Genomic DNA, 24,013 nt, shown 5'->3' on the forward strand with positions numbered 1-24,013 from the left:
ACAGGAAACAACTTTTATTCTCCCTTCTGGGTTTTGCCCTACAGGGCTTTTACCCTATACCCATAGACATCATCTTTGGGCAGGCAGTAAGATTTCAAGAGCAAGATTTTACAGAAGCTACCATAAAGGTAAAGCTTTACTAAAACATAAGTTGAGAATAACCACGCAGCCAGTGCCCATTTTAAAAAACAGGAGCTCCTGAAGCACACACCAGTTCCAGGGCATCATACAGATCAATGGACCTGGCGCAAAACAACGATCAACCAAAGCAAAGCTAAAAGCAACTGAGGACAGGCTGCCATGCTGGATCAGTGTAAATAAGGAGAGAAGCATGTATTTAAATGTTTTTATTTCAACTAATGCTTTGCCACCATATTACATCACTTTGTATAGCTTGGAATAGCAATATGATCTCAAAATATAGCAAACAGCTTGCCAAAGCAAGATAATATTAAATCCTATGGATACAGCATCTTCCTTCTTTGGCGACAACAGTTCCTTTTATCTGTAAAAATAGTTTTATGTTCCAGCACATTTGCTGTTCAGTTTATTGAACCCTGCTGTTTATAACATTTGCCTCTTCCCTGCACAAAACTTCCCCGCAATGTAGTATGGTTTTATATCCAACAGCATTTTAAATAAAAAAAAAGTTGTAGTTTTCATGCAGATTTTTGTAAAAATTATTTTCTAGGTGCACAGAACTCAACCAAGATGCATACAAAAATGCATTCACTTCCATTCTCAGGTGTAACTGTGCCATGATATTATATGTTACTGTGAGAGGTCCAAGGATGGTGGTATTCTCATATATAGTATAACTTTAAAAAAAAAAAAATCTCTTCTATAAGTAGCAAGAGAAAAAACTGCCATGCTTTATTTGTAAAGTAATCAAAATACTAAGATGTATAAAAAAGCACCATGTACAGAGAATACCAGAGAAAGATCCATCTTCCTAATTACATATTTACTCATTTAGCATTGCGAGCTGGCCTGCAGGTCCCAACTTGTACTGTAGCTTTATTTGCAAAGTTAAGGAAGTGGTCAAACCTAGAATATGCTTGGACCCTATGATGGAAATTAAACTGCATTGCAGACAGAAATTAGATTTGTTTCCATTATAACTCATACTAACCACCTTATAGCCCTCAGGGGTAAAAAAAAACACAATGTACCAAGTATTTGAGAAATAATGGGGTGAAAACATCTCCAGAGCAGTATTGCAAGATGCAGGTCTGTTATGAATGCATTTCTGTGAGCTCTTGATAAGTTAAACTTTCCTTTGGGAAAAGAGCACGTCTGTTGGTTAAAACTCCTCTCCCTGAGAATTTTTATAAGAGTTTGTCCTGCAAAGCAAAACAAAGTCTTTTGAACTTCAACAGTTCCTAGGCCAACAGCATTTCAACATGGTCACAGCTGATCTGCTACTCATACACCCAGGGTGGCAGGTTGGGCTTTTGTTGCATTTCATTTCTTTTTTTTTTTTTATTCTTTACGTGGATCAACCCTTTTATACTCGCTTCATTCCTCTGCCCATCAAGCAGGCAAACACAGTCATGACCATCTTCGGTTTCACCTCCACAAGATCTTCTGGAAGAGCATAAACTCTGGCACCGATTCTTCTTGCCATGGACACAGCATACCTATTCACCATGGAAAGATGAGTGGGTCAGCACTGAGACTGCTACCAATAAATGACAAATCAGTTCCTGCCCTATCCAACATAATTTTACTTACTATCCTCTTTATTAAGATTCGAGATGTGCAACAGTCCAATCACATCTGTTTTATAAAAGTCTTTTGATCTTTTGCTGTATTCCTTTTCCACAGTAAAGTGTTTAATGTTCAAATTGACCTTTGAATGTCAAGTCTCCTTTACCAACAGTTAAAAAAAATGTAATTAATATTTGTTAGGGCTAATAGATAGTATGTATAATCAAGGATTAATCAGCTGACATTAAAATTTCCCCTTCTGTTTGCTCTTTAGGAATAACCAAGCAAGGCTATTATTTGCAAGAAATTTTACTGTCATTCTGTCACTGCAGAACAGTCGCAGAACACACATTTCAAAGGCATGTTTTAATAGGCACACCTTAAACTTGACAGCCTACAATGATTCAGAGAGACATGAGTGAGACACACAAAGGTTCAGTTTCAAAACCCCAAACACTTCATATGCCTGAACAAACAGGTGAGAAAGATCATCATTGCTAAGAACGGCTTGGGTTGGAGTGCTTTTCTCTCAACAAGCAAGAGACTCCAGTCAACTACTCCCTCCAGCGTTATGGGCAGGGACAGCAATTAGATTTCACAAAGTACATGCCCGTTCCATGTTAAGAGACTAAAAACCACTATAAGTGGGGTAAAAACACTTGCAGCTTAAGGCCAGCACACAGAAGGTATGTTCTTTCAATACAAAACAGCTTTTGAGATAGCAAACTTACTTAGCATTATTTTGTTTGTCATCTTCCGATAGATGACCAGTCTTTACAAGGTCATAGTTGATACAACCAGGCTGAATAGCATCAATTAAATCCACAACTGCCAAGCTTGTGCTGATAGTCTTGTCCTAGAGAAAACAAGCGCAGACAAGTAAAGATGAATGTCTAATCTGCTCTGCAACGTGCAACAAACCAAGCTTTAATCAAGCCATCTCAAAGCAGCAGCGTCAGTGATTATTCCCAGCTGAACACAGGAAAGAAAAAAAAAAAAAATCAAACTGCTGCTTCTGTTTTGGTAACAGTACAAGATCATTACTCCCATTTACTGCAAGTTCTCCAAAAATACGAAGCAATAACGGATGTACAGGCAGCAGGTCTGCCCCACTGTAGTCCCCAAGGGACTACACTCACTCTCAAATGCTTGCCAGCTCCAGCCCCTAATGCTTGCCAGCATCTCAGCCCCCACCTCTGCCCCAGAGACCAACTACCCTTCCCTTCCCTCTTCTGCTACCCCATCAGCTCTCTTGCCCCAACACTATTCTCCACCATGGGCAGTCCTAAAAAGTCTTCTCTCCGGTAGCTTGAAGCCACTTTGTTCCCAGCAGAGACTGAATCTTGTCATGTTTAAACCCTTTTCTAAGATGCCCCTGCTGTTCCTGCAGCGAAGGAAATGCTTTTTGGGCACCCCTCTCCTTTAGGATGCAAGAGGTGAACCTGCACCTTGAAGTTCTGGATGGAGGTGGACTTGCCAGCTTCTTTCAGGGTCTGGTTTACCCAGCTGACTATAATGTCATCGTTAGCTTTCTGACCATCACCCAGGTCCTCCAGGACATTCAGTGTGTACCTGAAAACCAGCAGAAAGAACAAGATTAGGCACAGAGCCTTGGCAAAGCGCTAGTGAGCATGCAGCCAGGATGCAATGTGAGCCCATGACAGCTTGGAAAGTCTTCATATAGTTTCAGCTCCCTTTTTTTGGTTGATTTTTTTTGGTTGGGTTTTTTTGTTAACTTCTGTATCAAAAAGGAAGAATCATCCATCTTAATCTGAAATGTGATTTCTGCTAAAGCATTTAGTCTTTCTAGCCTTTCAAAATTGCCTGGGCTCAGGACACTTTTTAAACTGTTTCATCATTGACAATTTGCTCCATAGGGTTTACACACAACCTAAAAGGTGTGGATCAACTCATGAGTTAGTATTCCGACCTCTAATGCCAAATAAGGAGCTACCATGCAGCTATTTTGCAGGTATATATTTGCATCATCTTAGAATTCTTCAGAAATAGATAAGAAAAAGGACAAACAACTTTATCTGTTATTAAATTTCTCCTTACCCACATTCCAATGAGGAAGGGGGTTACGTAGCAGCCCTGGAATGTTTCTCTCTCAATTTCCAATTAAAAATTAGAACATAAAAGTTGTGTAAATGTTCCTGCTCAGGGTTTCTGTATGCAGACCAGACTTGAGCAGGCGAGAGAGGGATGATCCTGGTCAGCAGAATGTTCACAGATCCACCAGTGGGTTCTCTAGAGGTGTCTGCTCCACCCTTCCATGTGCAGCAGGATGAGCTCTGCCACAGTTTTGTCCAGCTCTGCCTCAGAAATCCCCAAGGACAGAGGTTTTATGGTCTCTCTGGGTGACCTGTTCCAGTGCTGCAGTGTTCTTGTGGCAAAAAACTTGCTAAACCCTGTACTCCTTTCACAAGTTTTACATGTTTGAGATGGGTCCTACCTTCTCATCAACTGCCAGACTAAGGCTAGTGTCAGTGTTGGGTTTCCATCATTCAGATCCTGTCCTCCAATGCCAACCAGGGAAAATTTCGCTGGATGTTTTCCCAGGTCTACAGCGTAGTTACAGTTCTCTAGCTGCACAGGAGAAGAGTTTAAACATCAAATCACTCACAAATACGCTCAACTTGACTGGAAGCCTCAAACAGGAATTTTTAGTGTCCACGGCTTCTTTTAAAGTCTTTTGGAATGCTTACCTTTTTCATATTTGCTCCAAGCTTAGGGTACGGAGGCTTGTTAACCTTATTCCAGTCAACAGGAACTTTGATCTTCTCATATAATTGTAGTATTACCAGTGCATCTTGGAGATCACTAAAGTGGAAAGCATTGATTAAACCTAATGTTTGAAGATTTAAATACACTCTGACTTTGTCACATCATGGATAATTACTACTCTTTACAGGTTGTTGCTATTTTAACAACCATAAAAAGAAAAAAAATTCAAAATCTTCTGTCTGTAGTTTTCAGGACAGGAGAAACACTCCATGCTTAACAACAGCTAGCTGCTGGATCTGCTAAATCAGGTTTCAGTTAATCACCAACAGATCCAGGGAAGAATTTTGCTACATAAAATTTAAAGGCAGCCACCTCTCTCCACTGACTACAGGGACCCAGAGCATCTTGCCTCCTAACTATGAAGTCTTGGTTAAGCCCTAAAATTAGGTGGCGGGGAATTTAGTTCCAGTTGCTCTAATGTAGTTGCTTGAGCAGATCTAAATGTATTGGGATATGAAGGTACCAATTTACACAAGATAGGAAAATAAACAGTCTTCAGCCCTTAAAGCCAGTTGCTGGTGTGCTAAGTGCTGGCTCAGAAATCCCAAAGCTACGGACGGCAGGGAAGGTACAGTGAGCATCTCCCACTCCCCACCATCACCCTTTCTCAAGCTCTTTGCTCAGCACTGTGGGCAACAGGACACTGGTGTGGGCACATCTCTAGTCTGATCTAGTTGGGTCTTTCCCAAGAGCCTAACGCTTACCCATAGAGGTGATTTACATGGGGGTTCACACCAAGGGAGTTCATCCAGTTGCGGAAGGTCCGTTCCTCACGTGTCTCTCCTAAATGAGAGGAAACAGGTTCATGCAACTTCTGCAAGCTCCAAGCTGCACATGGTTTTCCACCTTGCAAGGCAGGGAGCTTTGAGCAGCATAGCTCATCAATTAGGTTTTCCAGCAGTAAAAGGGTATTTTTTTCTACTATAATTTTTTCAAAGGAAGAGGGTTGCCCTGATATCTAGTTTTGGATATCAGTTTGATTTCTCCAGGCCTCAGAAGAGCATGACTTTTGCACTTCCTGCAAGAAAAAGTAGCAGGAAGGTCTTTCACATGGTTGTTAGCTAACAGCTATCTGGGTTCCAGGCAGCCAAAGCCCTAATCCTGGTTCTGCCAACAATTAGTGCTCCCATGAACATTCCACTGCATTACTGAGGTGCTCCTGCCCATCTCAGGAAATGGCAAAATCAACTTCCCAGCCCTGGCACGGGGACTGCCGGGCTGCTGGCAATGTGGCAATGCTCCTACTGCTTCCACATAAGCGTCAGAGCACCTGAACAGTCTATCAAGTGCCCTTCTCATCTGCCCCAAATGAGTAAACAACCACTGCAGCACTGAAGTCTCAAAACATGGGTGTTACTTCAATGGAGATACCTCCGTTGGGCACAGCCTCTTCTAACTCAAGTGTTTACTTTAGATATTTCCCTCCTGCTAAGTTTGTGACTGATATGGCCATCACCTTCCAGTAGGGTCCAGTCGATGTCCTGGTTTTCAGGCTTGGTAAGTGCTGGGTACTTGTTGAACAGGTTGGCAACGAAGGCCAGGTTCAGTTTGGGATTGCCACTGACCACATCAGCCGGCGTGACGAACTGCCGGCAGCCGAGCCGATCTGCCTGCTGAAGCATGTACTCTGCTCTCCGCAAGTCATCCTTTTCCTGCCAGGGATGAAGACAAGAACTGTCATGGAAGAGACTGGGCTACAAAGCAGACAGGAAGCTCCTGACTGCTACCTGGGGCAATGTCACAACTCCACCCACCTTCATTAGGCATCAGTCACTAATCAAAGGGTTGAAGCATGCATGCTAGTCCCTGCTGCTGTGGATGTATTTGTCCTGGTTTGTCTTAGCCTGGCGCTTTCCAAATTTATATGCTTTTCAACTTTTATGCTTTTTGAACTTGGTGGTTCAAAATCAGAAGTCAGCATGCTCCCAAATGGAGCAAAACCACAAATGATTTCTTAATCATATATGTTAATTGGCAGGTAGTGATCAAGCCTACAACAACCATTCATTTAGCACATACTCAAGGTATGCACATGCTCACCAATGCTTTATATACTCTAGAAATTACAATAACAGGTAACTCACGTCACAGGGCAATTATAGGGTACAGGTAGTTTGTAATTGTACAGCATGAGGACACAACAGTATTCATGACAGCCTGGATACTTACATTGAAACCTGACATGTTAATATCAATCTGAGGCTCTCCTTCTTTCTGCCCTTTAGGTGCAATTTGATTGAGGAGGTGGAAGTAAGCTCTGGAATCCTGAAATGGATGAAACAGAAAACTCAGGTCTCCTGCAGAGCGGTGAATACAGCATAACAATTCATTTCAGGCTCATCTTTAATAAGTCACTGTGCATAATTGGCTTATGTACCTTTACTGAATTACCAAAATCTGTAAGCTTAAAAGAGGCCATGATGGCAGAAATCCAGGCAGCAGAAAAGGAAACAGAAAGGGAAATGGTTAGAAATATTTAAGATGAAAATTATGGGTTTTAACTGTTTGAAAGCAGCAAGCTCTGGTGTCACAACCTCCTCTCCAATGGCTGGAGCAGGCAGTGACCCTGTGCTGCTCACTCTCATGGCCCCCACAGCCAGATGCCCCAAGATGGCCCTAACCCCGGCAGCCATTCCTACTGCTGCAGCAACAATGAGAAAGGCTCAGCAAAGACAAAGTCCAGGCAAAAAGCTCATTATAAGAAGTCTGAATGTTTCCTCCTGTGCCTGCCCATTAGCTAGAATAGCTTAAAGGAGAGAGTTCAGGGATGGTCACAAACTAGGAGGAGCAAATAGCTGCAGTAATTACTTATCAACTACAAGTCCTTTTAGTCCTCAGCATTAAGAAGGACCTCAGCATATCATGGCAGCCTACAGGTTGCACCAGGCAAGTCACCAGCTATCAGCAAAGCTGTAAGTAATTTTGAAGTTGGAAATAAGAGTGACCATGTGTGTGGGGGGAGTTCTGGGCTTCTCATACATCTCATTATCACTTTCCCCCACCCCCCTCCCCACTTCAACAGTCCTTTAGCCTGGAATCCACTTCCTTCCCTTTTCTCCTCCTCATAACTGCTGTCTATGTGAATAAGACCCACCAACCTGCCAAGACCAGTGTCCAAAAACCACACACTGACCAGGAGTCACCACTCTCCATTTCTCACTAGCGTTGAGAGAAAAGAGCCACCCCCTCATACCTGAAAAACAGCTGTAAGACTCCCCACTCCCATTTCTACTCAGCCCAGTGGAGAGAATAAAGTGTCTTGTTTCCCTTCCTCTCTCCAGCCCATGACACTTTGGATGAAATGCCATCACCTGCCAAGAGTGTGTGGAAGTCACACTCTCCAGGGATGCAGTTAAGCATTTCACTCTGTGTGAGCGAGCTGCATGACCTTGAAAAATTATTTCCATCAAAAAGATGGATTAAGAACATTTGAACACACATGAGTAATACCAATTTTCTACTCGATTAAAACATGCAACAACTTTGCAAGCAGGATCCCACTAGCACTGGAGGAAACACTCAGACAGTTCAGCGCTGGGCTCAACCTCATGGCAAGAGACAACAGCACTGAGGTACCTTAAATATACCATAAAACCCTCCTAAGCCCGCTCAGTGTCTTAAGGTTAAGAAAGGTCCTGTCTGTAAATGAAGAGCCTCATTTAGACATGCAGACACATCCCTGGCCAGCTCACAGACTTTTCCCAGGCACATGCAGGCCAGAAGAGCTCTCAGTACCTTGATATCTGAGCTGAAGTTATTGATTTTGTGCCAGCCTGCGTTTTCCAAGTGGAAGTTGGCCCATCTTAGGAGCAGCTCTTCTGGGGATAGTTTCATAAGGTCCTCCAGATTTTCACCATCACGAAGTAAGGCAGCCAGTGCTAGAAGAAAAATATTTGTGAGGGGAATGAAAAAGTTTAAGAGGCAAGCCTGCATTCCAGATTTAGAGCTACAGCAAAATTTCAGGGGGAGAAGGGAGGGACAATACCAACCACTGATTAAGTCAAAGTAATCTGGGTATTAGTGGAGTGTTGCCGAGTTGGTTGTTACCCAGAGAAGAGTATGAATGATCTAGAAAACCATGTGCAAAAATATTTTCCACTTCCTTGTATAACAAAATTATCTTGATTTTGCATGCAGTCTTTTAAGCTGATGAGAGTAAACTAAACATAAATGTACTTCTGTCTTAATGAAAAAGTGCTTCCAAGCAGTTTCATACACAGTTAAAAAAAGCCAGAGAAGCCAAGATAAGCACCCTTTCAGCTGGCCAATGCTCCCCTTGCCATGAATTTTCAATCTAAGCCAAACGATGTTAACAATTCATCACTGGGAAGTTCAAATAAGAGACAGTGAAGCTGTTGCACCTGGGTTCTCTGATAGCCCGTGCAGAGCTCTTTGAATTATTTGAAAAGTTTATATTTTGGAGGCTGTCATGCAGGACCAAGCGAGCACAAGGGGAGAGCTGCAGCCTTGTTCTCCCACCACCAAGAATGAAGTGAGAGCTCAACTGCACCACTGACAGTAACAAGGAGGATTTTAGGGGAACCAAGTCATTGCGAACACATTCCCACAGTGCTGAAGCCTTCCTTTTTTTGTTGTCTTTTTGAGGAAGATGTACAGTTATCTATAATACCAAAAGGATGCAAGAAGCTTTTGGCACTTCCCAACATCATTACGTACCTATGGCCGAAGCACACCAGGAAAGCCTGCCTAGCCCGAGGCACCACAAAGCAATGCTCATTCGCACCGCAAGGCTCGAGCCAAGATGCATCTTGACTTACATATTTGCATTCAGCCAGTTCTCCAAGGCTGACACATGTTGCCAGGATGGCACAACCCACCCGCCTGAACCTGCTTCACAGCTATAAACAGGCTGGAGAGCACTCAGCTTGGCACATGCCCTGATGAACCCAAAGGCGAGTACTCTCCTTTCAGCAGAGAGGAGGGGAGGGAAGTGCAAGCGACAGGGCTGGAGGCGACAGCGCAAGCAATGTGATGATCATGCTTTAGAAGTAATCACTTTCACTTATAATTTAATTTACCTTCATTTCTGCTGAGCTCGATGTCGGCGAACAAGCCGATCTTAATGATCTGCCAGAGAAGCCCAAGGACCAGGTGGGGTTTCCCTTCCCTCAAGTCCTCTGCGCCAATATTGACAACATGACACCCGATGGCAGATGCAGAATTCAACGCCAGGTTCAGGTTCTCCTGAGAACAGCAGAGTCGAGTGAGACACAGCCAGGGGAGATGTTGCTTTGCCTTTCATCCAGCACCAGCAGAGCAGAGATCTCCCCCTTGTCCTTGCTCCAACAGCAGTAGCTCAGAGAAAACGCTCCTGGCCACTCTCCGGCTGAAGTTTTAACGAAGCTGTGGTGGCAGCAGGCTGAATCTATAAGAACTGAACTAGGGTTTAATTTCAGCCTCTGGTATTTAGTTTCAGCCTCAGAGTTAGTTGCTTCTAGTGGCGTCAACAAGAATAAGGCTAGAGAAGTGTTAAGTTATACACACACACACGCACAGGCATCCTCGTAAAAACAACCTGTTGTACTACGAAATGATTCACAGAGAGCCAATGCCAATAACCATATTGTTTTAAAACGACAGTGACATATGTAATCTCCACAGCAATATCAGGTGTGCAGAGCATTTCAGCCATTTTACCCATTTTGTCATTAAGTTAGCATTTTTGTCTTTTGAATTGTATCCACAGCACTGTCAATTATGCACAGTACAAAACAGCCTTTAATAATTAAATACAAGTTTTGAAACTTGCTCCTTTCCAGAGTTCCACAATAATGCCTCGAGCCACCACACTGTTTTCATTAATTCTATATGAATATGAATTTCAGCAAAAATACAGAAATGTATTATACCTGAATTATGAATGGTGTGAGTTTCTTCTTGTTAATTGCTCTTTCATCAATCGTGTCCGGAACAGAAAGATTGATCATTTTGCTGATAGGAGAAAAAACAATAATATTTAAACAACATTTAGCATTTAATCTCAACAAAACTCAATGCACTGTTACAATACTCACCACAATACATTTCCTTTTGCCTGTTTGGTTTTGTGGTTTGTTTGGTTGGTTTTTAAATCAAGGTTGTGTAAATCAGAAGTTAATATTTACGTTATCAAGAATGTATTTGTAAGGAATAGCTAAGCCTGAAACCTTAAACATGTTACTGGCCACTACTGATCTCAAGCTGCTGGAGCAAAAAGAGCAAATGAATTATTCACAGCACACGCACTGAACTAGTGAAGACTCATTGCTCTGTTACCATCCACTGCAGATTCTAGTAAGACAACGTGCTACCTCCTATGGTCAAGGTGTACTACTGCCAGCAAGAAAAAACTGCCCCCCAAAAAAAGCACAAACACTTCCAGAGCTTAGCAGGGCACATGTGAGCACAAGGAATTTTTTGTCAACAGAAAACACAGCAAGTTTTTACTTTATATTATGAACTATTTTCTACTCAGTTCAGTCTTTGCCTGAAGAACTGAACTACTTGAAACTGGGAAAATAAAGAAAAAAATAATTACAAGCTGAAGGAAAAAAAAAAAAAAGTAATGAAAGGCAATGGGCAGTCCACTAAAAATGTTTTGCATATTGATATAGTTACTGAAATTCCAGGCTGATCCTATTCTCCACTATATTAATTCACTTACATTTAAAAAACAAAACAAAACACAAAACCAAAAGAAACCCCATACATAGAAGCTAGTGTTTAGCAGCCCTGGATTTCTTCTGTTTTCAGCATGCAGCAAAGTAAGTTACTTTACTACCAGTTCAGCTATTACCAAAAGCAATAAGAGGGTTCTCAGAAAATCAGGTTTTGGGTTAATTCATAAGGTCATTAACACTCTCACATAGGTTACTGTCTGTCTAAGCATCCAAGAAAATGGGCTATTTAACACATCTGCCCTCCCCCAAGCTACCTAGCATCAGGCTGAGTTTGCACCAGGACAATTTCTGCTCCCACAAAGCAGCTTCTCCCTTTCAGCAAACTCAGTCCCAAGCCCAAAATACAAACACTAGACAAAAATACCAACTTGTGATGTTGATATCAAAGCTGAAGCACCACACAATGACAATGAAAGCCTGAGTGACCGAGACTTTTTTTTATATGTGCAAAACATTATGCACGTACACCAGTCACAAAAACAGCCTAGAACAGGATGAAAATTCCCCTAATTACAGTTTTGGGAAGTTATTTTGGCTTTTTTAAAAATTTATTTATTTTTATTCAGGAGCTATCATGACTTACCATAGCACAATCCCATCTCCCACAGCTTTGAACAGGTCATCTGTGTTTGGGTTCATTGGAACAACGTGCCTACAGTCAGGATCATTTTCCAGGGCTTTGTTTATCCAGTTTACAAAGGCATATTTTTCTTCCTCTAAGATAACCAATTATAAATTTAATACAGGCTTTTTCATAACATAGCAAAGATTTTCCCAAAAGAATCAGTGTAAAATACCCCAGGGAAATAAAAGCCCCACTATCATTATCACACTATTTTATTAGTCAGACAAAGTTTAAAGAAATGTGACTTTCACTTCCAATTACCAGAATATCCGTTATTTACTCATTACTCAACAACTTTATTCAAGTGTGACACAAGGACTTCATCAGCAAGCACAGTTAACAAAACAAATAAGCACACATTTAATTTACACACTGCTAATCTTGCATTACCCTCTAACTCTGTCCTGCTCTCACCTTTACGTGAGATCATATCGGAGAACAAAAGCACAGCACATGGCAGGGCAGTAGTAGATCTATTTTGGGCACATGGCTTCCACTCAGCCAAGAGAGGAGCTGAAAGGCAGAGCAGTACCTGAGTAAGAGTGCTGTGTCCCCTCACTGGAGAGCTCCGAGGTCCCCCCGATCGCACAGATTCCTTCCTTCCTGTTAATTGCTTTTCTGAACGTTTTAGCAATGTCGCTGCTTTTCACCTCCTGGAAAATCTACAATTTAAAGTGCTCTCTGTTAGACAAGAAAAAATTGTCTTCATAAAAATGAAAGGGCCACAGAAACAGCTATTTCTTCTTGGCTTTAAAGCAAACTTTGTAGTAAAACCAGCAAATGTGAAGGGCTCAGCAAGGGTGTAGTGATATTAAATTTGACATGGCTAGCGGGCAGAGAGTCATCCCACTCTCTTAAACACATAGTGCAAGTGCCTATTGAAACAGAAGCATTAGGCATGAAGTATCTCACATACATTTACCTTTTCAAGTTGATTTCAATAAACCACAAGAAAATAATACATGAAACCTTTGCAGTCTGAGAGCAGGTACACATGCAGCAGTTTCCACAGAACCAGAGCTGAGAAAGCTGTTGTGCAATTTTAACCTTTCTGTGTAAGCCAGGTGCTTGTGTGACCGTGACTTCAGTTCACCCAAAAGACTTTTGTCCACAACCCAAGAAACAACTCTCTTTAAGTGTACAACAGTCAAATCTTCAATGACGTGTAACAAGTGCTCCTGGTAAGGATTCCTCCTCCTCCCCCAACAGCAGGCTTGGGCTACCTGACAAAGCACTCTCACATTTGAGGGCAGAAGAGATGCTTTAGAGCTGAAAGATTACATGTGTCATTTGCACAGGTTGTATGTTATTGGCCCTGATGTCCTAGAGAACTGAGCATCTATTAGGAAAAAAATACATTCAATGGCTTGAAAGCCTACTGCAACTCCCTCAAAATTTAACTGTATTAGTTTCAAACACACTGAAAACACAAATGAAATGTATGCAGGTTCTCTAAACGCTACCCAGAAAAAGGCAATGTCCTGTAAAGCGGAACAATAAAGTGCTTCTATTAAAAAGCGAGGAGGGGACTTGCCCACCTGGCTGCAGAGGTGTCACCACAAGGCCAGCCTGCTGGCTGTCACACCTTACCTTCTAAACACAGGGAAGGCAGCAAGTCAAGATCATGATGCAGTGCAGTTAAACCATCTCCTGATGGCACTGCTCACCCCAATGACCAGGTAGAGCTGAGTGAAGACTCAAGAGCCCAAGAATTTGGGGTTTTCTGGTTGGTTGGTTTAAAACATAAGGATTTTGATACAGATTTATTTATTTTAAAATTTGCTGGGCTACTTACTAGCATTGCATACCATCTTTGAAAATATGTGCTTTAATGCTGAGGTACCACTAAGTCACTTGTCTCCAACCTCAAGTCAGTGCATGTCATCCTTTGTACCATAAACCCCAGGAAAAGTGCTCAGTTAGAAAACAGCAGCAGTTCTGTTTGTAAAAATCTCACAACTAACCACTGCTTCTACTGCATAGCTTAGCTGCCCGTAAGACATTAACATTTACTTGATAATTGGTACAATTCAAATGTGACAGAAGAGATTTATTTCTTCCTTTCTAGTGCAAAGTTAAGAGTTACGGATCAGCTCAAACCAACAGCTGAAACATGCACCCAGCATGCAAGTGTTCACAAACTGCAAACAAATTCCAACTTACTAGCTGACTCCGAACTCAAAAGTTCAGAGGGTCTGAAAACAATTAAGGAACAGAAGGTGAAGACAAATTAAGAAATATCAAGAAAAATAGTTGACATAAAAAAGCTCCCTCAATGTACTCCACATACTTTTATTACTCTTTCAGCCTTCAGTCATCAGAGTATAAAAAGGATGAAGGGATGGCTATCAAACCAGTATCTTAGAAGTGTTATGCTTTTGTAAAAGTGAAAACAAAACAACCCAAAAATTAAAAGAAAAAAAAATTCTGACCTAGTTCTACAGAAAGGTTGAAGGTTAGATCCATCCTCCAGCTTCTCTTATCCCCTTACTCCTGTTCTTTCCTTTAAGGCAACAAATGGATCTGAATTTTCCTAGATCAGCATCTAGGACTAATCACAGAATTGCCTAGATTGGAAAAGATCTTGAAATGCCCTCTCAAATCTTTAGCAAATACTTGTAGTCCCATTAAATTGAAAAATGAAATTATACTGCTTCACTGGGAAAATAAGCATTCATCTGTTGCCTGGAAAAACTAAGTAGCTTCCAGTCAATACAGGAAGCTTGGAGAACTGGAAGTCTTTTTTTCCAGTTGTCACTTCTTGTGGAAAGGGTCTTTTGCCCTCCAACAAAGTTTTAATATAGGAAAAGCATGTGGATTATTTTGGGTTTTTGTTTAAAAATCAACATATTTCCCCTCTCTCCAAATCTAAACGTTATCAGTGACAGCACAAAAGACTGGTCATATGCAGAGATTTGCACAAAGTCCTACATAGCAAGTCCTCAAAAGTGATCAGATTGCAGAAAGAAAACTTAAGATTAGGGTAAGTGGCTGAGAAGTCTGGTTCAACCTCTTCTACCCTCTTCCTTAGTTTTTCCTAAAAGGGTGCCCCCAAGCTGCTGGAAATTCAGAAATATCACTTACATAGACAAACTCTTCAAAACTAATCTTCCCATCTTTATTCTTGTCACCATCGATCATGAGCTTCTGGATGATCTCTCTGACTTTGTACCCAGGGAGAGGCAGGTTGGCTTCCTTGAAGAGCTCATGCAACTCGTAGTCGCAGATGAATCCATTGCTGTTGAGGTCTGAGGACAAGAAGGGGTGGGAAAAAGTTTTAGAAATGTGACAGTACCCTGACAGGACCAACCCCAGACACACAGCCTCCATGCTCAAAAGTGCTTTACGCACGAGGGACGTTCACAAGACATGGAGGTAAGGAGGAATCTCCTAGCCTGGCCTATGACAGGGTCACAGCATACCTGCTTAGGGGCCACATTGTGCAGACCATTCATCTTTGCTGAAAGCAAGATCTGTGCAAGACATGGACACACAGCAGGATATCCACACCAAAAATACCAAGCCCAAGTAGCACTCCATTCAATGGACACCACTAAGAACACATCAGGAATCAAAGTCACTCTGTAAATACACACGGCGCATCCTCAGAGAGGGTCCCCAGTGCAAGCCATGAGATCTCTTTGGCTTTGGGCAACAGCAGCTTCAAAGCAGAGCTGACCAGGATGGCTCTCAGCATACATGACCGAGTTTGGTGTAAAAGTTTCACAGCAGAGCATCTGCGTTTTCATAAATGATCTCCAGAGCATTTCTTTTCACATCTAACTGCAGCTGGGTTTGCGTGTTAAAAATAGATGGTAATGAAACACAGCACTTCTTACTTTCTGAACTGAAAACAGTCAGCTCTGCATTTATTTTTTTCTATCATGATGATAATGATGTTATCAATTTATTGCTGACAGAAAATTGCTGACAGAAAATTGCAGCCAGATATTTTAATGTTACCCAAGAATGCTCTGCAAGGACATTTGCTTTGACAGTCAACCACCAAGCCACAGTAGCACTGCATGCTTAGTGAGACATTACCGCCTACTAGATTTGGAAAGAAAACAAGAATCTAGTGTAAATCTGGAGCTTTTCAGATCAACAGATCCCAACCCCTTTGGAGATGTCATCACCCCTATTGATTGCACAGGGCAAATCCAGCATCCCTAGCCTTTCTTCAGGGAAGTGAGGTTTTACTGCTGCCACGGAGAGGCACAGGTTAGGTGCCTCCTTCCTCAGGCTAACCAGGGTGAGAGTGTGGTTCACAACACGGCTGCCACCCAGGCTTCAGCAGAGTCAGGTCCAGGAGCAGCCAGAGCATTTGAAGCAGTTGGACGGCCCATATTCACATTCCGAGACATGACCCTCCAGCATGTTCAGAGAGACAGGGATTCAGGGTGTGTTTACAGGCTCAAAATGCCAAAATCCCTTTGCTGTAGGCAAGTGATATATATTGCCTGGGGAAGTTAATTCAGTGCCTGAGCTGCCATCTCCTCACTGGGGCTGTGGTGAGATACCAACCCTGGATTACTCCTGCTGGTGGGGAATCCCTGGATGGGCTGAAGAGGTGGAGATCTGGCAGCCTCCTACAACCATCATTCAACCACAAAGTCTGCAAAGTCGACACGGTGCCTGTACTGAAGACATCAGCCAAGTCCTTTAAGGCTAAAGGGGAGCAGTCTCTGTGTTTAAGCAGCTGCGTTACCTTCTCCCCCAGCTCCAGAGCTCCTGGCACTGCCATGGTGCACCGCTGAGCGCTCGTCATCACCAGCTGCCAAAACCACACCGTGCTGCAAGGTGCCTAGCCACCATTCTTCCCATATCCCCCATGGGAGGATTTTTCTGCTATTTATAAAGGCAGCAGCCTCTCTCTAAGGCCATTGAGTCAAATTCCACTCAAGCAAGAGCTTCTGCTGCTCAAACACCCCCACAGACTGCGGGCTCCTGCTGGCTCCCCAGGCTGCACGAAGGAAGAGCTGCACCAGACCCAGTATTTAGTTTTGTCCAAGAGGGAATCTCACACCACAGACACCGGGATCAGTATTTGTGCTTAAAGGGAGGCACTTTCAAGAATAAAAGAAAACAATCAGGATAGTTCTAAAGTATTTTTTAAGCAAATTTTGAAAGTTTATTTACTTTTAATGAGGTGTCAGTGGTGGTTTTTATATTTTATTTCACAGCAATGTTCCAGCGAGCTGCATGTCCTCACCACCACTCCAAACCTTCCTCATTTTCCAGATCCATATGGGATTTAAAAATTGTTTTTGTAAGTTAGCAAGAAAGTAAGATTTAACTGCTTAGGGGCAAGCATCCAAAGTAACATAGCAAACCTGTACTCCCTCCTACATCCCAGTCCCTAGGTCTTAAACCAAAGAGGAGCATCAATTCCAGTGAATGAATGAATACATTAAACTACTTTATGAGATGTCAGTGTTTACAATAATGACGATTAAATAAAGTTGTTTGGGCCAATGATTAACGATAGCACCAGGCTGCTGTCTGGCTTTCAATTTTAGAATTTTATTCCAAAAAAATATAAGCTTACAAAGGCAAGCTTTATTAAATAGTCCAGCCTGAGATGTCATCATCAAACTATTTCCCCTCTAGATAAATCACAGCTTCTTCTGTTACAGTTTTACTAAATCTAACTCCACATTATGCATCTTTTCTCTGCCTCACAGACAGTAAAGAAAATCAGACAAGAAGGGATTTGCTAATTTCCAGGGCCTATGGACCCAAACCAAAACTTTGCTTTCACCTTCAGCATGCCTACAGCCATCACCCATTGCTTTAGCTTGTGCTTGACTGAACCAACCAAAATCCTTTGCCATGCTGCCAAAATAAGCAGGTAAATCCAGAAACACCTGTTCATCATTTCTTTCAATCCATTCACCACCTCAAAAATTTAATTTTTACATCTACCAAGAAAAATAATACTTCAAAATATATATTGTATCCTTGGTGGGATCACAGGTGTGATTTTGATTGAGATTTGGTAAAGGTTTTCCTCTTAACATGTCTAGTGTAAGCATTCAGAAGCATTTCTGAACCAGGCTTGCATGTGCCATGTCTGAGCCTATTCAGAAGTGAAAGGGGAAAACACAATATATGGTATTTCATGAGGCAGAAGCCTGTTGGGTGAGACAGCAGGAAACCAAACTTCAAAGTCCCCATCTCCAATACATTGGAGAGATGCAGGGGTAAAAAGAGCTTAAACCTGTTTAAAGCTCAGTTCTACATATGAAGCCCAGCATGTCTTTTAGGGGTACAATCTAGCTCAAGGAATTAATCCCCAGTTTTGCATTTATATTGGTTTGCTTGCAGAACAGAAACTGTAACTTAAAAGCACCGATTGAAATGCAACTGAGGACTTAGCCCAGGCCATTGTCTGGTCCATCAACACTTGCTCAGCAGACCTCAATCTCAGCCTGAAAGCAAACCTGGCTGCAGGGCAGATATCAGGCATTTACTACAGTCTGGGTCAACATCTGCCCATTTTGAGGGTTTTGTTCACCCCTGCAAAGCAGCATCTTCCTAGTCCTCTGGGTATGCCTAGTTCAAAGATGGTTTACCTCTGCTCACTGAAAAAATAATAATTTTTAAAAAGAACTTTGCAGCATGAAGAGCCGTGTGAAACCCCCATTCACATGTGAGCACATGTAACTCAGGAGCATGGCACCAGGAAAGATGTCGCCCATCAGGAGGGGCTGCACACCAGTGGTTCTCAGCACCTGCATTGGGCTCAGACAAACAGCACGTAATCAAGTGTGAAGGACACACACTGTTGAGTAATGCACCTTAACTCACTCAAAACCCTTGGGTCTCAAGAACCTATGTCCTTCCAGTTCTTAATGACATTCCAAACACCCACCTGTAACAGTTACTCTTGCACAGTATCCTGGGAAAAAATTAATCATTGATTTACTTCATAGATTAAAAGGGCATCTATGTCTCAGACACTTTGGGAGTGGGATTTACGAGCAAGACGGGTCTGTTGGTCCAAGTGCAAGACTCCACACCAAGTTATTGGCTTTGCAGTAAAGATGCTCTCATTTCAAGTTTTAGCTTCTTGGTCACAGAAGGGCAGATTTAAGTGTTAAAGCCTGGTGGATGTGCTAGCCTGTGGTTTTGGCTTGGTAGCAGAGTCGGGTAACCTTAACTAGTGATTAACTAAGTGGTGGAAGATGGACCCATTCTCCTCTTGACATGTCAAAAAGCCTTTAGCCCTGTAAACAGGACAAATAGGTCTGAGACCCCTATCCCATAGGGAAGCTGCTTCCTCTGGCATCAGAGTGAAATGTACAAAGTAGCAGCATTAAAAAAAAAAAAAAAAAAAAAAAAAAAAAAAAGAAACAAAAAGAGTTGTCACCTTTGCAGCACCAGCAAGTTCCATAATTATTTCCAGCATTACTGCAGACCCACCATATGGTGCCTTGCTGGATGTCCTGCAACAGGGCCAGACATCAGACGGAAGGTGGTCTAAAATCCCTCTCTAACAAAATCCAAAACGGTATTCAAGAGCTGAAGAGGCTGTCAAAATAGAAGCTGTCCCAACTGAAACCCTTCGGCGTATGGCCCAGAATTACTAATGGAAGAAAGCGAAATTGTTTTAACAGACAAGCTGCAGCCTGGATTCATTATAATCTGCCTGATGGAAAGGAAACAACAGCACATCTGAAGTTTCCTATTTCTACTGAAAGATGCATGTATGCCAGCGTGCTAAACCTGGGAAAGGTCACTGCAGTGATGTACGGCACCATCTTCTGCCCATATGCAGGTGGCGCAGCAAAGCCACAATAAACAAAACCCAAAAGCTGCTTCAAGCTCTGGCTCAGCTTCCTCCCAGACAAGTACTTAAAATAGCTTAAATAACAGGATGCAAGAGGGGAAAGTAACCCACATGTTTCCTTTTAAGGATATATGCTCAGCAGAACACACTCTAGCAGGATCCCAGATCCCTATTTGCCTTAAGCTAACATTTCAGAGCATTGTCTTACCACCTTGCAGTATCGAACAAAGTGTTCAGCTGGGTTTTTAAGTACTTTGTGTTTCCAGAAAAGATGCTTATCTCTGCTATCAGAAGCAGAGGGAAGGAAGACAAATAAACAGAGTAAGTTTGCAGATTTTTGTTCTGCCATGCCTCCCCTATGAAGTGCCACTGTTTGGCCAAGCACGTACATTCACCTGTTCTACAGAACAAATTCAGACATCAGCTGAGATTTGGAGCAACCTGCTCTTCTCCCACTAACCTGCACGTTTTTCAAAGCCCAGACAGTCCTTATGCCCCACTTAATTACTTTTTTCAGATGTTAAAATGCTTTTTTCCCCCACTGCTGTTTACCACTTGGATCACTTCCAGTACAAATACCTGGTTCCAAGATGCTGGGAGCTGTTTGTCTGAGCTGTAGCTGACTTTAGTACTAACCTTAAACCATGGTTTCTCACCCGTGGACTGCTTCTACCAAGCAGTAGGTAGTCTATGAGACTCTTGCCTTTTGCTGTCTGTCAGAGAACAGCACATCAGCTGTCTGGGAGAGCGGGGACACCTTCAAGTGGCATGGAAGGCAAGTGGCGACAGAGTACAGAGTAACAAACCTCACTGCCTCCCAGCATCACCAGATGTCTCGACCCGGTCCAACCATATACAGAAAAGCTGGTCAAACACACACCTTTAAAGTCCCATCAACCTATACATCCAGAGCAGCATCTTGCTCCATGCTACAGTTAAAGCAGGTCTCCAGGAAGCCCATGGAGCTGTGCATTGGAACAGTGCACATCTTGGTGAGCAGAAACTGCCCCATGAGGTGCTTCTTCCTCCCCACATCTCCTTTACTACATCCTAGAAGCCAACTAGCTGAGCTTTTCTATAACCATGCTTCTCAGCTGTGTTCCAAGTCTTCCAGGTAGCTGGGAGATGAAAGAAAGGCTTCATTTTAAATAGCAGCTTTTCTTCATTCACTACAGATGGCATTAGAAGCTCCAAGTGAAAGTCCCCAATTAGTGACCAGTTCTATAACCCAGGGCAAATGTGGCTCCTTTAGGCAAGAATAAAAGGAACAAGAGCATTAAAGATGCTCCTGACAGGCATGTCCCACAGCAATACTTGTTGGGCTGTACCATGCCTAAGGCACACAAAACAGAAAGCACTGAAAAGGACTAGCAGATCCCATCTCACTTGTGGGTACGTCCAGGCTAATTATCACATTTCTCAATAATACTTAACTTCTGACACTGTTTTATAATTTAAAACCAAACATAAACCTGCCTTCTGAGCAGGCTGAGCTGGTTTCCTAAAACAAACCAGGATCTGATTTGGGTTTCTCAGTGTTTCCAGAGCAAAGGCAGCCAGCCAACCTAATCTCAATAATTTCCCCCCACAGAAATGAAAAAACACCACCACATTCTAGCCAGGTTAATAATTTTAAGTTTATCCAAGGCCAGAATGGGCTGCCTGCATCCCAGCCTTATTCAGATTCGCACTCAGAAGCGCATTAGGCAGTGAGAAGGGTGATGGTCAGTCATCTCCCTCTGTGGCACCCCACTTCCACCTGCTGGAAAAGTCTTGGGAAGAATAAGATAGGAGAAGGAATTGCCTAAAATGCAACTTGCTTCAAGTCCCAACACAGAATCCTGCACCATGAGAGGATGTCTTTGAAATTCATGCTTCTCTCTGCAGATTGCAAATCTAGAGCAGGTGAGACTTTTAAGAGCCACCCTGCTCTAGAGGGCAGTTTACCTGATACAGACATGAGGGAGCTATCAATGTGTATTTACAACCAGTGCTCAGGCAATGCTGATGTCCAGTTAGGAAAATGAAACACAGGCTCTGATCACTTGTGCCACTCGTTCCCTGCCAGTGCCAGCCCCGGGTGTGGTTCCCCAGCTGCATACGCTGACCTCAGTCCACGCTGCTATGGTCCAGCTCCCATCCTGCCTCTCCCTGGCATTTCTCTGATCCTCCAGTAAGCCATATCAGGAAACGAAACCAGCAGAAAACAATTTTCTCCATGATGTCAGTTTTCTGCCCATTTCCTGAAGCAGCCTGCCAGAGGCTTCTGCAATGCCAGCACAGGGGGAAAGCTGGAAGGCAGGAGAAGCAGCTTGGACTGTGCAACCCCTGGCACATCACAGGCTGCTAGGGAGGAGAGAACCAGAGAAGAAATAAAGCCACCAGAGGGCAATGCACATGCACTGCAGCCACAATGTATTTTATTAGCACCACAAGTTGTTCCATAATGGCCAGGTAAACAGATGCTTTGCCTACAAGCTCACCAAACGTGCTGCTTCAAATGCACCTGCACAAACCAGAAACACAGCACCTACATTTAACATCTGAATGGCTCAGCCAATCTGCCAAAACCAACATCATCAGAACCAAGCACTGTACAAGCCCTCAAGTGCTGCCTGGGACAAAGTAATGCAACACCTGCTTGGATATTTCTTCTGCCATCAGGACCCAACAAAGCCCACCCTGGAGCAAGAGGGCCAGGCTGTCTGTCCACGTCCCTTCCTTTGTGCTCCTTGGCTAGAAGTGACAAGTCAGAAGGATCAAGGCTGCCAAGAGACTCCTTGGCACAGAGAAGATCACAAGAGCAGCAGTTTGCCCATGTCCTGCTGGCACCACTGCTCACAGGGGTGGGATAAATCCACTTCAAAGGTACAACAGACAGGAGCAAAGTGCCCTCTGCACTGGGACTTACCAACTTTGGCAAAGGCCTCCTGAAGTTCCTCCAACTCATCTTTGGAGATTTGCATGGTGTTGGCCATCTCAATCATTTAGGGAGTACCTAAGGAGAGAAAAAGCACACACTGTGAAACCAGGCTGCATTCAAATACATATAGTTTTGAACAGCAGTATAACAAAAATCAGTACCAAGGTCGCTACCAGTTCTTGAAGCCACATTTATCTTTCCACTAAGAAAACAGATGTGTGAAACTCAGAAGATGGGAAATGCACTCTTTAACAAGTCAAAAATCCCACTACCCTCGTTAATATTTAGCTCTGTGTATTTATTTTATGGACTATGTTGTTCTGCACACATTAAGGTACTTGCTACCAGCATGTTCTGTAGGTCAGAGAAGCTCACATCTCCAGGGATTTTCCACAACTTCGAACAAAATCAGAACCCAGAGTTAAAATATTAATACAAGAGATACTGAACACTCTGCCTGCCTGTCGCCCAAGAGCACACAGCTACCAAACCCAAGTAATAAAGTTTCTGAACAGTACCTGAAAAAGTCTGCTTTTCTACAAGAAAACTCTTTGAATAAACACCTGCTTATTTTCCCAGAATCAATCTCTCAATAAACCATGTAAGCAACAGGCTGTTTGCACTGCCACTGCCCACCTTCACCCTCCTGAGCAAGGTACAGCAGGAACACAGCAAGCAAGAGCAGAACAGCAGGCATCAGCCAAGCTCAAACCCCGAATATGTAGAAACACTGCTTTGATCAGATCTGCCTGGTGATTAAGAAAAAGAGAGGATGAAGCATACAGTTCCTACACCCATCTGCTATAATCCTCTTTTCCAAGCACTGATTAGGTGCCACCCAGCCAGCCTGGAGAGGAGGTATCACCGTAAGGATGGGAAAAGTCCAGTGATCTACCCACATCCCCTTCCCAAGACATCATGACAACAGCATTAGCTGCCCTCTTAGCACTTTGGCCAAGGTGACCAAGAGAGATCAGCCAGCACATATGCTAGCTCTAGCTCAAAGTCTTTAGAAACAGGGATCTAGGCAGGCTCAGTACAACTTCAAATGAAATCTGTATCCCAGGATACTCCAGCTCCCACCTTCATTAGCTACAGTCACTGTAAATTGAGAAATAAAAGGTTCCTCCTCCACCTATGGGAACAGACACAGCTGCCTTCTCCTCTGTAAGCAAAAGGATGAGGGTGAATTCGGGTGTACAGACTGCCAGGAGGCAGGATCCTGAACAGGCTGGCTCACTGCTCAAGGGACAAGAGGCTCCGTTTCACAGATCCTGTGCTCTGATCAGCAAGCTTCTTTTGTCTGAGGCTCCCAGCTGCCTTCACAAGCACTTGTTAGCTTAAGAACACAAGTTTGCCTGTAGCTGTAAATATTCATTTTCTGTAACACTTCACTCAGTCTGGAAAGAACTAAGTCATTAGAGATGAGAGTGATGGGCAGGTGTGGCAGCCTGGGAAAGCAGCTCAGACAGGTGCTAGCAGTAGAGAAAGTCAAC

General features: G+C 43.0%; 1 protein-coding gene across 3 annotated transcripts; it reads right to left on the minus strand.

Moving 5' to 3' along the window:
* Nucleotides 1–1,172: 1,172 nt before the first annotated feature.
* LOC104525622 (plastin-3) lies at nucleotides 1,173–22,594 on the minus strand. Of its 3 annotated transcripts, XM_010168830.1 has the most exons (16): nucleotides 22,506–22,594; nucleotides 14,887–15,050; nucleotides 12,335–12,464; nucleotides 11,761–11,893; nucleotides 10,368–10,449; nucleotides 9,537–9,702; nucleotides 8,233–8,375; nucleotides 6,875–6,901; nucleotides 6,667–6,762; nucleotides 5,954–6,149; nucleotides 5,202–5,280; nucleotides 4,419–4,533; nucleotides 4,166–4,299; nucleotides 3,159–3,282; nucleotides 2,442–2,566; nucleotides 1,173–1,640 (listed from the first exon to the last, which is right to left on the minus strand). In XM_010168830.1, exons 1-16 carry the CDS (start codon nucleotides 22,579–22,581, stop codon nucleotides 1,508–1,510), a joined length of 1,923 nt encoding a protein of 640 aa, XP_010167132.1. In that variant the 5' UTR covers nucleotides 22,582–22,594; the 3' UTR covers nucleotides 1,173–1,507. The 3 variants fall into 3 exon arrangements, with proteins under 3 accessions (XP_010167132.1, XP_010167133.1, XP_010167134.1); XM_010168831.1 differs by lacking the exon at nucleotides 6,875–6,901; XM_010168832.1 differs by lacking the exon at nucleotides 6,875–6,901 and having other exon boundaries at nucleotides 14,968–15,050; nucleotides 22,506–22,581.
* Between the last annotated feature and the right edge of the window lie 1,419 nt (nucleotides 22,595–24,013).

This window comes from Antrostomus carolinensis, unplaced genomic scaffold, assembly GCF_000700745.2.
Source record: "Antrostomus carolinensis isolate BGI_N321 unplaced genomic scaffold, ASM70074v2 scaffold5185, whole genome shotgun sequence".
NCBI classification, from domain to species: Eukaryota; Metazoa; Chordata; class Aves; order Caprimulgiformes; family Caprimulgidae; genus Antrostomus; species Antrostomus carolinensis.

Bases quoted from the DNA above. Each gene is read 5' to 3' on its own strand.
- LOC104525622 (XM_010168830.1), bottom strand. From the start codon at position 22,581: ATGATTGAGATGGCCAACACCATGCAAATCTCCAAAGATGAGTTGGAG. The intron at 11,894-12,334 runs GTACTGCTCTGC...TGGTTATCTTAG, and splicing joins GACACAGCACTCTTACTCAG to AGGAAGAAAAATATGCCTTT. The intron at 6,902-8,232 runs GTACTGAGAGCT...GCCTCTTTTAAG, and splicing joins ACTTCAGCTCAGATATCAAG to CTTACAGATTTTGGTAATTC.